General features: G+C 41.8%; 1 protein-coding gene across 1 annotated transcript in view; it reads left to right on the top strand.

Moving 5' to 3' along the window:
• Nucleotides 1-548: 548 nt before the first annotated feature.
• LOC135228870 (zinc finger protein 208-like) overlaps nucleotides 549-16,686 on the top strand; it is an 82,581-nt gene continuing 66,443 nt past the window's right edge. Inside the window, exons 1-2 of the mRNA XM_064278012.1 lie at nucleotides 549-628; nucleotides 1,144-2,735. Of these exons, the coding sequence (XP_064134082.1) occupies nucleotides 549-628; nucleotides 1,144-2,735 (1,672 nt within the window). The remainder of the gene's footprint in view (nucleotides 629-1,143; nucleotides 2,736-16,686) is intronic.

Here is a 16,686-nt window from a genome sequence, read left to right as displayed (position 1 = left end):
GCATAGCCTGTTGGATTTTGACCTGAGCAGAGAATAGTTGGCAGTGCCCTGCACAAAGACGATGTCCCACTACACTGCTTTGAATGTGTGTTGCTTGTCACAGTCCTGTTATTGAGTGTTCTGCAGCAGGTTCCTGACACTTTTTCGAATTCATGCAGATCAGATTATTGACAGTACTGTGGGCAGCGATGCACATTGAAAGCTGTGAGATTGGCTGCCATCTTTGTTCAGGGCTCTGTGGTTTGTTCCCAACACAGGTTGAAATCCGATGGGCAACAGATATCCAACGCGAACACTGCCGTTATTTACGTGGGCAATTGTTGAAGCAATACAAACCAGTTTGAAGCCCTGATATGTGCTTATACATATATAAATATATATATATGTGTACGTATATTGTGTATGTATAAACTTTGCTGAAAACTTACGTGTTCAGAGAATTTTCACAACCTTTTCATAAATGTGTGTCAGACATTGAGTATTTGAAACATATTTCACTTAAACACAATGATCAGAAAGCCTCATATTTTAGAAAAGCAGTGACGATTATGGTACTATTTCTGCTAGATGATTTGAAGTATGAAACAGGAGAGAAGCCAAGCGAAAAACTGCATGTTCGCTTTGTTAGGTAATGGTGAAGTGGAAATAATTGATTTCCAACAACATGTTGCCTGTTTTTAACAGAATTCATACAGTAGAACACCTCCGTGAAAAAAATGGAGACAATCCGTGTGGGAAAACCTTCAGGCGGATTCCAAATCTTACCGTGCAGAAAAGAAATCCTCCAGAAGTAAATCCTTTTGAATGCTCTGACTGTGAAAAAGCCATCATGGATCCCTCATCACATAACCACCATGCCTGTCAGTTTATTGCGTGTAGAGAAGCCTGTGGTGGTACCACTCCTATGAGACCTCTTAGTGGCAAGAAACCCCATAAATGTGAGGTATGTGGGAAGGATTTTATTTGTATCTCAACTCTTAAGAATCCTGTGACAACACTCACTAGTGACAATCAGTATAAATGTAATGAGTATGGGAAAGATTTCTGTAGTTTCTCGTCCTTTTGGACACATGTGAGAGGTCACAAGGGTGAAAGTAAAGAAAGTTCTTCTAGTGACCCTTTATCCCTCCTTTTCTATAACAGAGATAAGCCCTATGAATGTAGGGAATTTAGGAAAGCCTTTAATTTTTCCTCAGCCCTCACTGCACATTTAGGCACTCACAGTGAAGAGAGGCCTTATGAATGTAAGGAACATGGGAAAGCCTTTGGTTGGCCCTCATACCTCACTACACATATAACAACTCACACTGGAGAGAGGCCTTATGAATGTAATGAATGCGGGAAAGACTTTAGGCAATCCTCAAACCTCATTGTACATAGAAGGATTCAAAGTGGAGAAAGACCTTATGAATGTAAGGAATATGGAAAAGCCTTTAAGTGTTCCTCACATCTCACTAATGATAGAAAAACTCACAGTGGAGACAAGCCATATAAATGTACAGAATGTGCGAAAGCCTTTAGTCAGGCTTCATCCCTTATTACACATATAAGAACTCACAATGGACAGAGGCCTTACGAATGTAAGGAATGTGGGAAAACATTTAGGTATTCTTCTAACTTCACTTCACATATAAGAACTCACAGTGGAGAGAAGCCTTATGAATGTAAGCAATGTGGGAAAGCCTTTAGGCAGTCCTCAGGCCTCATGACACATAGAAGAATTCATACTGGAGAGAGGCCATATGAATGTAAGGAATGTGGGAAAGCCTTTACAGATCCCTCACACCTCACCTCGCATATGCGAACTCACAGTGGAGAGAGGCCTTATGAATGTGAGGAATGTGGGAAAGCCTTTAGTCAGTCAGGAAACCTCACTAAGCATATAAGAACTCACACTGGGCAGAGGCCTTATGAATGTAAGGAATGTGGGAAAGCCTTTAGTCTGCTCTCAACCCTCACTACACATATAAAAATTCACAGTGGAGAGAAGCCTTATGAATGTAAGCAATGTGGAAAAGCCTTTAGCAAGTCCTCAGGCCTCATGACACATAGAAGAATTCATACTGGAGAGAGGCCATATGAATGTAAGGAATGTGGGAAAGCCTTTAGTCACTCAGGAAACCTCACTAACCATATAAGAACTCACAATGGGCAGAGGCCTTATGAATGTAAGGAATGTGGGAAAGCCTATCATCAGCTCTCAAACCTCACTACACATATAAGAACTCACAGTGGAGAGAAGCCTTATGAATGTAAGCAATGTGGGAAAGCCTTTAGGCAGTCCTCAGGCCTCATGACACATAGAAGAATTCATACTGGAGAGAGGCCATATGAATGTAAGGAATGTGGGAAAGCCTTTACAGATCCCTCACACCTCACCTTGCATATGCGAACTCACAGTGGAGAGAGGCCTTATGAATGTGAGGAATGTGGGAAAGCCTTTAGTCACTCAGGAAACCTCACTAACCATATAAGAACTCACAATGGGCAGAGGCCTTATGAATGTAAGGAATGTGGGAAAGCCTTTCGTCAGCTCTCAAACCTCACCACACATATAAAAATTCACAGTGGAGAGAAGCCTTATGAATGTAAGCAATGTGGGAAAACCTTTAGGCAGTCCTCAGGCCTCATGACACATAGAAGAATTCATACTGGAGAGAGGCCATATGAATGTAAAGAATGTGGGAAGGCCTTTCGTACTTGCTCTTCTCTCACAAGACATATAAAAACTCATAGTGGAGGACTTAGGAATGTAAGGAGCGTGAGAAAGCCCTTCCCTGTTCATCACACCTCACATCACATATAACATCTCACTGTGGAGAGACTACTCTGTCAAAAGGGGGGTGTTTCATCCTTAATTCTATAATTTCAAACAGCAAATTTCTGAAAGTCAGTGATAAAAGAACAAAGTTTCTCAGTGTGTAACAAAGCAGTACTACCTCCAAGAAGGGGTCATTCGAATTCCTTTGTGCCTATGAAAGTTTCATTTTCACTATGGGCTTGTCCTCATCGGTGTTTGTTACTTTCTCAGTCCAAGCTAAATTTTACCTTTCGGAAAGTCCTTGACTATAACAAATAAGCCTGTAGGGAATAGCCAGGAGGAAATGTGGTTTTACATTTGTTAATACTTTTATGGATGTTATTTTGTATACAATGAAATACACTCTTCTTGTATTTGGTTTAAGAGTGTTTTTTGAAAAAAATTGTATTCCATGGGAATTCCACTTTGGAATGTAAGCTGAGAGTTCCTTCAAAATCTAAACACAGTCCTCCCATTCTGATCTAGCAGTAACACTCCTAGGTATTTACCCACATGAGTTAAAAACATATATCCATATAAAAACCTGCTCACAAATGTTTATAGCAGCTTTCTACATAATTACAATAATTGAAAGCACCCAAAATGTCATTGAATAGGTAAATGGGTAAACAAATAGTGAGACATCCATTCAACGGTGTATTATTCAGTGATGAAAATAATTAAGCTATCAAGGTAGGAAAAGTTATGGAGGAATCTCAAATCCACACTACGTGAAAGAAGCCGGTCTAGAAAAGCTACATCCTGTGTGATCCCAAGCCTATGGCATTCTGGAAAAGTATGAAGTGTAGAGGCAGTACAAAAATCATTGATTGCCAGGGGTTTGGGGAGAGGCAGGAGGAACGAATAGGTGGAGCCCAGGGAATTTTTACAACTGTGTAACTATTCTGTAGGAAATGTAATGATGGACTGATGACAGTATGCATTTGTCAAAACCTATAGGAGTATAAACACAAAGAGTGAACCCTGATAAAGTCTATGTATTTTAGTTGCAAACCACGTCTCACTATTGATGTGCCCGTTGTTACAAACATATCCCACACCACAGGAATGCAACATGTTAACAATAGGAGAAACACTGGGTGTAGGTGGGATGCATGGGGAGTCTGTACTTGATGCACAATTTTTCAGTAAATCCTCATGTCTCTGAAAACAAAGTCAATTTCAAAACTATGAAAACTATGGCATCCCATTTTTGTTTTGTTTTTATAACAGGGGCTGCAGAATCTATTGAAGTTTCTTATATCTTTTTCGTATGAACTAAGTAGACATCATTTGTTTTTGTTTCTTATAAGTGAATTTAAAAACTATTGTAAAATGCATGTAAAAAATAAATTTTGCCATTTTAACCATCTGAAGTGTACAAATGCATTAGTTACATTCACAATGTTGTGCAACCATCAACCCTCTTTCAAAAATTCTTCATCCCATCCCATTTGGAACAAAGGAGAATGAAGAAAACCAAACACACACAGAAAATTTAGCCCAAGGTACTAAAGGAGGACATGAACCAGAGACTGCACCAGCCTGAGACCAGAACAGCTAGATGGTGCCTGGCTGCCAGCAATGAGTGTCCTACCAGGGAACACAACACAGAGTCTCGGACAAAACGGGATAAAAATGTAGAACAGAGCTCAGATTCATGTTTGAGCAGATTTCATGGTCTGATAGAGACTGGAGGAGCCCCCGAGACCTTGGCCCCCAGACACACTGCAAACTGCTAACTGAAACCATTCTCCAAGCCCACTCATCAGACAAAGATTAGACAGGAGTGTAAAACCGGAAGTAATAAGCATGAGGAATGTGCTTCTTAGTTCAGTTAGATTTATAAGACCAAATAGGTAGCTCCTGCCCAAAAGCAGGATGAGAAGGCAGGAAGGGACAGGGAAATTGGTCAAATGGACACAGGGAACCCAGGGGATTCCAACTAATGCCACAAAACAATATCTATGTAAATTTCTTAATAAGAAACTAACTTAAGGTGTAATGTTTCACCTAAAGAATAAGAAAAGTTTTTTTTCATCACCCCAAAGAGAAACTCTGTACCCAACAAGCAATAAGTCCCCATTTCTACTCCCTCCAGCGCCTGGTAACTAATAATAAACTGTTCTCTCTGCCTTTGCCAGTTCTGGACATTTCACATAAACGGAATTGTATGAAATTCGTCCTTTAGTGTCTGGCTTATTTCACTCCTCGTAATATGTGTTCAAGGTTCATCGATCACCTTGCATATAATACCAGAACTTCATTTCTCTTTGTGGTTGAATAAATATTCAATTTCTTCATCAGTGGCATAAGTTGTTGATGCATAAATTTGAATAATATTTGTATTAACTGTTCTTCCTTGTAGGCATATGGATATTATGGTGTCATTGACAGTGTTGTAATGCAGGATCTTGAAATGTTCTTTTTGATCATGAATGCAATTCCATTCCTCTTCAATTTGTCATTCCTGGCATAGTTGGTCATACGAATGTCTGATGTGTTCCATACCAGTCCATTTCAGCTCAGTAAAACCTAGGATATTGATCTTTATGAGTTCCATTTCATTTCTGATAACTTCCAAAGCTGCAGAATTTCATTAATAACGGTAATTTGGGGCAGCTAACAGGATTGAGAAAATGCTCACCATCACTGCCATTAAAGAAATGCAAATGAAAACTACAATGAGTCAGGGAGAGAGGGATATTCACTAACTAGATAGCAGACAAAAATGTAGGCGACGGGAAGTACAACTGAAGAAAACCAAAAGGAATTTCCTCAATACAACCAACAGCTTCAAAGGCCAGAGTAGTAAGGACAGGTGTCTGGAGACAATGGTTGCAAGGGACATGTCGGTCAACTGGCATAACAAAATGTATTAAGAAACCAGTCTGCATTCCACTTTGGTGAGAGGCCGCTGGGGTTTTAAACGCTAGGAAGCGGCCATCTAAGATGCATCAATTGGTCTGAACCCACCTGGAGCAAAGGAGAATGAAGAACACCAAAGACTCAAGATAAATACGAGCCCAAGAAACAGGGCCAGATAAACCAGAGACTCCACCAGCCTGAGACTCAAAGAACTAGATGGTGCCCAACTGCTGGTGATCATTGCCCTGGGAGAACACAACAGAGAATACCTGATGGAACAGGACAATAGTGGGATGCAGATCTTAAAATCTCATAAAAAGCCCAGGCTTAATGGTCTGCCTGAGACCTAGGGACCCTGACAGCCAAGGTCCCCGAACCTTTGATAGCCCAAGATTGGAACCATTCCCAAAACCAACTCTACACACAGCGATTGGCCTGGACTATAAGACAATGATGCTGCTGAGGAGTGAACTTCATGGCTCAAGCAGACACATAGGATTATGTGGGCAACTCCTGTGTGGTGGCGAGATGGGAAGGAAGAGGGGGACAGGAGCTGGCTGAATGGACACGGGGAATGCAGGGTGGAGAGGAGGAATGTGCTGTCTCGTTAAGGGGAGCACAGCTAGGACTGCAAAGCAAGGTCTGCACAGCTTTTTGTATGAGAGACTGACTTGATGTGTAAACTTTAACCTAAACCACATTAAGTTAAAGAAAACTATGAGCTACCTTCTTACCCCAACATTATTGGCACGTAAGAACAACAACAACAAAAACCCAAAAATCAATGCTGGAGAGGTTGCAGGGATGTCATGGGTTGAATTATGTCCCCCCGGAAATGTATTAACTTGGTTAAGTCATGATTCCCATTATTCTGTGGTTGTCCTCCATTTTGTGATTGTAGTTTTATGTTAAGGAGGATTAGCATGGGATGTAACACCCTTTACCAGGTCACCTCCCTGATCCAATGAAAAGGGAGTTTCCCTGGGGTGTGGCATGCAACACCTTTCATGAGAGATAAAAGGAAAAAAGTGAGCAGAGAGACAGGGGAACCTCATACCGGAAAGCACTGCCGGGAGCAGAGCGTGTCCTTTGGACCCAGGGTCCCTGCTCAGAGAGGCTTCCAAAGCTGGGACAGATTGAGGAGAAGGCTGATAGTAAAAGCCTTTCCCTGGAGCCGACGTCTCAAATTTGGACTTTTAGCCTACTTTACTGTGAAGAAATAAATTTCTCTTTGTTAAAGCCATCCACTTGTGGTATCTCTGTTATAGCAGCACTAGATGACTAAGACAAGGGACAGTGGAACTCTTATGCACTGCTGGTGAGAATGTAAAGGGGTACAACCATTTTGGAAAACGATTTGGTGCTTCCATAAAAAAACTAGAAATAGAAATACCATAGGATTCAGCAATACCACTCCTAGGAATATACCCTAGAGAAATAAGAGCCATCACGCAAATAGACATACCCATACGCATGTTCACTGCAGCATTGTCTACAATAGCAAAAAGATGGAAATAACCTAAGTGCCCATCGACAGGTGAATGGATGTCTTAGTCATCTAGTGCTGCTATAAGAGAAATGCCACAAGTGGATGGTTTTAACACAGAGAAATTTTATTCTCTCACAGTCCAGAAGGCTAGAAGTCTGAATTCAAGGCACTGTCATCTCCAAGGGAAGACTTTCTCTCTGTGTTGTCATCAGTCTTGCCTTGGTCTGGGAGCATCCCAGTGCAGGAACCTCAGGTCCAAAGGACACACACTGCTGCTGGCACTGCTTTCTTGGCGATATGAGATCCCCATCTCTCTCTGATGGTTTCTCTCTTTTATATCTCAGAAGAGATCGCCTTAAGACACTACCTAGGCTTGTAGAGCTCATCAATGTAACTGCCGCTAATTCAGCTTCATACATCATAGTGATAGGATTTACAACACCTAGAGAAATCAGAAGATAAAATGGTAGACAATCATACAAGGGAATGATGGCCTATCGAAATTGAGAGATATTTTGGGGGGGATGCAATTCAACCCATGACAATGGGTAAACAACCTATGGTACCTGAACACAATGGAATACTATGCAAAAATAATGAAGAATGATGAATCTGCGAAACATGTCACAATACGGATGAGTTGGGAGGGCATTTTAATGAGTGAAATGGGTCAATCACAAAAGGACGAATACTGTAGGAGACCACTATTACAAAAACTCATAGGAAGTTTTAAACACAGAAACGATCTCTGATGGTTACAAGGAAAGGGCGAGGAAGGAGAGAAAAACACTAGTGAATAGTTAAGAGGTAGCTTTGATGAAGGCTAAGGCACTAGGGAATACTGGGGAAGTCAGCAGAACTTGATCAAGCCAAGGTCATGGAAACTTCATAGACAAATCCAAATTCCCTGAGGGACCGAATTACCGGACTGAGGGCTAGGGACCACTGACTCATTAATATTTAGCTCAATTGGCATAACACACTTTAAAACGAAAATGTTCTGCATCCTACTTTGTTGAGTAGCATCTGGGGTCTTAAAAGCTCGTGAGTGGCCATCTAAGATGCTCCACTTTTCTCACCTTGTCTGGAGCAAAGAATAATGAAGAACACCACAGACACAAGGTAAAGATTAGTTCAAAGCACTAATGAATAACTACCACAGCCTCCACCAGATAGTCCAGCACAACCAGATGGTGCCCTGATTTCAACACCGACTGCTCTGACAGGGATCACAATAGAGGATCCCAGACAGACCTGGAGGAAAAAGTAGAACAAAATCCAAACTCACAAGAGAAAACCAGACTTACTGGTCTGACAGAGACTGAGAAACCCTGAGAGTATGGCCCCCAGACAGCCTTTTAACTCAGTACTGAAGTCACTCCTCAGGTTCACTCTTCAGCCAAAGATTAGAAAGGCACCATAAAAAAAAAAAGGGAAGTGAATTGTAGAAAGTACGAATCTAGGAAAATTGGAAGTCTCCATTCCTGCTACTCTTTTAACACAAGTCCAGTCCCTAATCATATTTCCCAAGATTCCCAGATGGGACAAGTATATAGTCCCCATTTATTTCTTTATAGCCTTATGAAATGTTTTCTTTCTGTTTTGGAGACACTCCCCCTACATCAGTGATTCTCAACTGGGGACCATTTTCCACCTCAGGATATCTGGCAATATCTGGAAACACTGCGAGGGAGGCACGTGCTAATACACTCTAGTGTTTTAGAGGCCAAGGAGGCTGCTGAACATCCTACATGCATCCTGGGCTATGGAGCCCTGGTGGAAGCCGTTGCACGTGGCCAAAAACTGGCCTAACAGTATGGGACAAAATCCAGGGACACATCAAACCTTCCCTTTTACATAACAATAGCCAACATCTACTTGGAACTTCACGTGGTATTTCTTGTGCTGGTGATTTACCATATTAGCTCATTTAATCCTCATATCAACCACATGTGGCACACTTTGTCATAGCCTCTCTTTCCCAGATGAGGAAACTGAGGCACAGGGGAGCTAAGCATATTTCTCAAAACCACCTTCTATTAAGGTGGCATCAAGATTTTTAAGCCAGGAAAGGAAAACCTAACAGTTCACACTATTAACTGCTCTGTTCCATCACCCATGGACACATGTGTCCAGCACAGGACATTGGCCGTGTCTCTGGCAGGAACTCTCACTGTAGAGAAATGTCTGCAGGGCTCCCTTTACGCCTTTGTTCACCAAGTTGTAGATGAAGGGCTTTGTCATGGAAGCGACCACCGTGTACAGAACGGCAAACACCCCTGCAGAAGTGACACACAGACATAAGCAGGCAGGCTTCGTAGAACAAGGAGACAAACGAGAGGTGAGACCCACAGGAGAAAATGTTTTATACTTCCTGTTACGGATCGAATTTGTATCCCCCCAAAGGATGTGTTATAAACCTTAATCCCTATACTTGTGGATATAGTGCTATTTGGGAGTGGGGTTTCTTGGTTATGTTAATGAGGCAATATCAGTGTAAGGTATGTCTTAAGTCAGTCTGTTTCGAGATGCAAAATAATTAGATTGAGCAAGCAGGCGAGCAGAGCTGGGGGAAGACAGATGCCACACCACATGAAGATAACCAAGAAACAGAGATCAGAAGCTGAGAAGAGACAAGGACCTTCCCTCAGAGGCCACAGAGAAAGGAAGTCTTCCCTAGAGCTGGTGTCCTGAATTTGAACTTCCAGCTCCCTAAACTGTTGAGAAAATAGCTTTGTTTGTTACAGCCACCCACTTGTGTTATTTCTGTTATATCAACACTAGACAACTAAGAATTTGTTATGGGACAGTGGGATGCTGCTCTAAAAAATATCTAAAATGCGGAAGTGGTTTTCGAATTGGGTAATAGGAAAAGCCTGGAAGAGTTTTAATGTGCGTAATAGTCAAAGCCTAGATGGTCTTCAAGCGAAGGTCGGTAGAGCTATGGACATCAGAAGCAATTCTGGTGAGGGCTCAGAAAGAAGTGAGGTGAGCCATAGAAAATTCTCCATCATTTTAGAGAATACATATGGTGCCATCAACAGAATGTTGCTAGACATGTGGACATTAAATGTGCTTCTGCTAGTGCTTTAAAAGGTGAACATGTGATTGGACGATGGAGGAGGACTAATTCTTTTTAGGCAACGTCAAGGAGCTTGCCTGAATTATGTCCAAATGTTCTGTGGGAGGCAGACCTTGTAACTGATGACCTGGGATAGAAGGGTGAGGGGATTTCTAAGCAAGGTCTTAAAGAGGTCACATGGTTTCTTCCTACTGCTAATAGTAAAATGCAAGAGGAAAGAGATGGACTTAAAAGTGAACTGTGCAACATGAAAACAGAACTTAAAGGTTTGGAAAATTCTGTTGAACAAACTAAGGACACGTGTCCTAGAATGTTTGTCAAGGATGTGGCTGCAAAAGGAAAGCCCTCTGCCTCTTGGAATTCTACAGGCAAGAAAGTGGGCAGAGGAGCTACATCTGTTGTCCTCCAAAAGAAGAATAATCCCTGCAGCTGCTCTGAGATCAGCAGAAAAGTTGGAAGGAATAGCAGAACCAGGGCTGACTGATTGTCAAATGGTGGAGCCAAGAACTCCTGGGTTTCAAAGGGTGCAGACACACCCTCCTAGGTTTCAAAGACTTAAATCTCCAGCATCTCGGTTTTGACATGTGGGGCTGCCATTCAGTTGTGTCAAGAGGATTGGTCTGCTGCTGAAAGCTGAGGGAGTGGGGTTGCCATGCTCAAGGGGCAGGAGAATGGTGTCTGCCAGGGTCGAGGGGAAATAGTCGCCGCTCAGGTGGACTAGGAGGATAGGGCTACCTAAAGCCAAGGGAGCAGAGTAGCCAACCCAGTGGCCTTGGAAGTTAGGTGTGAAACCCCAAGCCGAGAGACCTCCAACCAGAATCCAGAAAGCATGGCCAACACCCACGCTCTGGAGGGTGGGAACATTGCCCAGATGCTCTCAGGGAACAGAGCATTATTTTCAAGCCTTTAGAAATAATGAAATTTGTTCTGCTGGGTTTTGGACTTGGTTGGTGCCTATTATCCCTTCTTTCCCTCCGATTTCTCCAATCTGTAATGGAAATATTTACCTTGTGCCTATTCCACCATTGTACTTTGGAAACAGATGACTTGTAGTCTAGGTTTCACAGGTTTACAGATGCAAAGGAATTTTGACACATCTTTGATTTTCAGGATTCAGAAGATGAGATTTTGGGCTTGGAGTTGATTTAAGACATTTAGGATGGTGTGACGTGAATGTTTTTTGGATGCGGTGAAGACACGCATTTGGAGGGAGTCAAAAGTGAAATGTTATGTATTGAATTGTGTCGCCCAGAAATCTGTGTTGTAAATCCTAAACCCTATCCCTGTGGTTATAATTCAGTCTGGGAGTGGGTTTTCTCATATTAATGAGACAGTGTTAGTGAAGATATTATGGATCATTTTTGTAATCTCAGAAATCTGTTTTGAGATATAAAAAGAGAAATTTTAAGCAAGCAACCTAACAAACATGCAGAGATCGAGGGAAAGACATGCCAGATCACGTGAAGATCATCAGGGAACAGAGAAACACGACCTGAGACAAGGACTTTCCCCGGAACCCACGGAAAGAGAAAGCATTTCCCTAGAGGCAGCACCCTGAATTTAGGCTTCTAGCCTCCTAAACTGTGAGAAAATTAATTTGTTAAAGCCAGCCACTTCTGGTATTTCTGTTATAGCAGCTCTAGGTAACAAAGGCACTTCCCTTCCTTTCTTGAGATGCTCAGTATATAATACGCAGTTTCTGCATATCTGAAAAGGATCCGAGCAAGAGGAAGAAAAACCATGACGTCTGTCACAATATATAACACAAGTTTGCTGATGAAGGTGTTGGAGTAGGCAAGCTTGAGGACTTTGGTGAGCTCACAGAAATAGCGTGGGATTTCAATGACTGCACAGAAAGTACCAGCACAGTCAAAGGGTCAGGAAGAGCACCCAGCATGCTGACAAGCCAAGGGTTTTGAATGACTGTGTAGTGCTGAGACAGAAAGGTCCACATAAACCAGAGGGTCCATCACCCTGACACCAGAAGAACTAGATGGTGCACAGCTACCACCAATGACTGCCCTAACAGGGAACACAATAGGGAGCCCCTGACAGAGCAGGAGAAAAGCGCGGTGCAAAACTCAAATTCTAGTAAAAAACCAGACTTAGTGGTCTGACTGAGACTGGAGGAACAACAGAAAACATGACCCCCGGACTCTCTGTTCACCCAGAACTAAAACCATTCCCAAAGCCAACTCTTGAGACATAGAATAGACTGCACTATAACGCATAAAATGATACTCTTGAAGAGTGTGCTTCTTAGTTCAAGCAGATACTCAAGACTAAATGGGCAGCTCCTGTCCAGAGGCGAGATGAGACAGCGAAAGGGATAGGAGCTAGTTGAATGGACACGGAAAATCTGGGGTGGAAGGGAGAAATGTGTGGTCACATTACAGGGATAGCAACTAGGTTCACATAAAAATATGTGTATAAACTTTTGTATTAGAAACTAACTTGAGCTGTAAATTTTCAACTAAAGCACACATACAAAAAAGAACAGGGCTTGTTGGGTTTGAGGTGGTGGGGCTGCCAGAGGGATTACAAGAATGGGGCCGCCCAAGGCAAGGGAGCAGTGTTGCCATCTCAGTGGGCTTCAAAGGCCAAGATCAAGCTCAGGATTCAGGGGCCTACGCCCAGAATCCGAAGATCATGGTCAACACCTAGACTCTGGAATGCAGGGTTATTGCCTGCATGTTCTCAGAGACCAGAGGATTATTTTGAAGCCTTGAGTGACAATATATGTTGGGGTGCTGGGTTTTGGACTTACTTGGTGCCCCTTATCCCTTCTTTCCCTCTAATTTGCCCCTCTTGTGATAGAAATGTCAACATTGTTTCTGTTCTACTATTGTACTTTGGAAACAGATAATTTGTAACCTAGATTTCACAGGTTCACAGATGAAGAGGAATTTTGTCCGAGGATGGAATATGCCTAAAGTCTCACCTGTATTTGATTTAGATGACTTGGAAGATGAGATTTTGAACTTAGAATTGATTTAAGACTTTTGGAATGATGTGATGGGGTGAATGGGTTTTGCATGTGGCAGATATATTCAATTTGGCGGCCAAAACGTGGAATGTTACAGACTCAATTGTGTCTCCCAAAAGTATTGTCATAAATCCTGCCCTATATATCTGTGGTCATATTCCCATTTGGGAATGGGTTGCCTGTGTTATGCTAATGAGACAGGATTAGTGCTGGCTGTGTCTGGAGTCAATGTCTTTTGAGATATAAAAGAGACCCAACAAGTAAGCCAGAGAAACTGAGATGGAGGAAGAGAGTTGACAAGCCACATGAAGAACACTCGGGAGCACCTCGGGAAGAGATAAGGACCTTCTCCGAATTGTATTTATTTTGTTGTTGTTGAGAATATACACAGCAAAACATACAGCAATTCAACAGTTTCTACATGTACCATTTAGTGATATTGATTGCATTCTTCAAGTTGTGTCACCCTTCTCGTCCTCCTTTTCTGAGTTCTTCTTCCCCCATTAACATAAATTCATTGCTCCCTAAGTTTCTTATCTAATCTTTCCTGCTGCTGTTGTCAGTTTGATCCCACATAGATAGTTCCTGAAAGGGCCCGATGCTCAAGGCAGGCATTTTTGACGAGTTAAACAATTGTTTAGGTTTAAGAAGACTTCAGGGGATATTTTTGGTTTAAGGTTTAATGTTTATCTCAGGGCAATATTTTCAGGGGTTCATTCAACCTTCATGGATTCAGGAAGTTGGAGTCCATGAGAATTTGAAATTCTTATCTGTATTTTATCCCTTTTTATGAGGATTCTTCTACAGAGCCTTTGATCAAAATGTTCAGTAATGGTACTCAGGTACCACCCAGTTCTTCTGGTCTCATGGTATTGGAAGCAGTTTTTCATGGAGACAATTATCTACACTTTCCATATGTTCTTTATATTCCTGACTCAAGTTTTTCCTCTGTTGCTGCCGGTGAATACAGACCGACTGTTATGTCTTTCATGGCTCCTTGTAAGTGTTTAAGATCCCAGGCACTACACAACTAACTAGAAGGTATAAGTACTAAACATGTGATTAGGCCACTTAATCAGAATATCCCATGAAACCATGATCCTAAACCTCCAAACCGAGTAAACAAATCTGAACAGATTTAAGCTGATTCAGCATCTACTTCATTTTTTAACGTTGTAAATATCTCTCACAAACCACTTCCTTCTTCATCATTTTTTATTTTTATTGCGCTTTACGTAAAAAAAAATTTTTTTTTAAGTTTACAAATCAGATAAGTCGCTCATACAAAAACTTATATAACCTTGCTATGTTGACATCTGAAGGGCCTATGCATCTGCATTCTACCCCTCACCCACCTGGATAAGAGACTAGGCTGGATGTGGGGTCTTTACATCTCTAAAATCCCAAATTCCAAGAATCGCCAAGACGTGAGGGTGGGTGGGCGTGTCCAAGTCAGAAAAGTCCTTGGATAGAACTGCTGATCCGCTGGGAGTTAAAAAATTAACAGGCAAAAGAAGGGATGTGCAACACAGAGGTTTAGTCAGAGAATTCTCCTTTCTTCCATCTACAACAGTTCATCAACTGTTTTCCTTATCATGGGAGTTGGCTCTCGAATCATGAAAAGATACACATTCTGTAGTTTGCCACCTCTCATTTTTAAATAACCAAGTTGTTTATGTCAGGAAGCCTCTAAATTGTAGTTTCGGTGGAGTAGAATTTGACCCAAGGATATCTAAATGTGTTTATTTTCATCTTTTCAATAATGAAAAAGGAGCCCTGTTAGCACAGTGGCTACGTGTTCAGCTCCTAACGAAAGATAGGCGTTTGAAACCCACCAGCTGCTCTGCGGAAGAAAGATGTGGCAGTCTGCTTCTGTAAAAACTACAGCCTTGGAAACCCTATGGGGCAATCCTACTCTGTCCTATAGAGTCCTTATGAGTTGCAATCCACTCGACGTCAACAGATCGGTAATCCAATTCTCTGTGCCATGAGAGACACGTAATCTAACAATGTGGATACTTCTTTGATTTTCCTTTCCCTCTGTGTAAGAGCTTTCAAAATAGAAGCGTTCGGTGTATCTAAAAAGGCGAGCTCGAGCCTCGGCCTCATGATTCCATTTTGTTATTTCCACTTTTACCAGACAACAGTTAATTTTCCGCCAGGCTTAATCTGGTATCTAAAGAAATGTTTCTCTTTGTAACCAAGCTAAGAAAGAATGTTGTCAGCTTTTCCCCAGGGTCCCTGGATACAAACAGTGTACCTAACCTGTACATTCTCAGAAAAAATTGTCTTGCAAACCTGTGCAGAGAAATTCCTTAACCAGGGGAAGACTGATGACAAGGACTTTCCCCAAGAGCTAAAAGAGAGAAAGCCTTCCCCTGGAGATGGCACCGTTAATTTGGACTTGTAGTATTCTAGACAGTGAGAGAACAAATTTCTGTTTATTAAAGCCATCCACCTGTGGTATTCCTGTTATAGCAGCGCTAGGTAACTAAGAATTTGGCAGTAGCAGTGGGGTGGTGGCGTGCTGCTTTGACAGATACCTAATATGTGGAAGCTGTTTTTCAACTGGGAATGGATAGAGGCTGGACGAGTTTTAAAGTGCCTAAGAGTAGAAGCATAGATTGCCTTGAAGAGAGTGTTGGTGGAATTCTGGACATCAAAGACAATTGTGGTGAGGACTCAGAAGAAAGTGAAAAGAGCTGTTAAAGCCATCCACTTGGGGAATTTCCGATATAACAGCACTAGATGAGTAAGACAACAGGTGAGCCTGGGGCTCCCTCTACTGGGCACTGGTTTGGGGTTCATGTTCCAAAACGCTATAAGCTGACTTTAGTAGAATTTCGGAATTTCAGTGATCACTTTGGGAAAATGAGTTCCCATTTGCATTGTCTATTTTCCTCTGTGGGGCACTTTTTTGGTGATCAGCTTTTGTCAGAGGGTCTGATATACCTCCATGTGAGACTCTGGCAAGTTAATCAGTTTTATCTAAAACCTGTGTTTTTGTGGAATTGACTTGATCTTACCAAAGAAATGCTGTATACCTTTTAAGAAACTGGAATCCCTATTTGTTTTCTCTTATGTTGTTTAAGGGTAGAAGCTTGATTTGTGAGCTGGCCTCACAGACTAGTAAGTTTATGATGTTCTTCTGTCCTTTTTGTTGTGAAGCTTGACTCTGATCTAGTAAGTGTAATCACAGTAATCTTTTAGTCCACTCAGTCCTATGTAGTTAATTTCAGTTCCACAGGATCCTGGGTCAGGAACAGTCTGTATACCCATCAACTTCTACACGAGAGTTCTGGAAATCTTCATTCAGCCTAGTGTATTCCATCTTCAAAATATCACACCTTTTTTCACAAGTCCAATGTAGTCCATCTTTTGTAGGACTATTTTGATCAAGGATTTTCAGTGAGGCAGCAAAATAAAAACTTATATGCAAATGACAAAACTTTCAAACGCCA

This window comes from Loxodonta africana, chromosome X (assembly GCF_030014295.1).
Source record: "Loxodonta africana isolate mLoxAfr1 chromosome X, mLoxAfr1.hap2, whole genome shotgun sequence".
Taxonomy (NCBI): Eukaryota; Metazoa; Chordata; class Mammalia; order Proboscidea; family Elephantidae; genus Loxodonta; species Loxodonta africana.
This window is presented reverse-complemented; position numbering and strand designations above follow the sequence as displayed.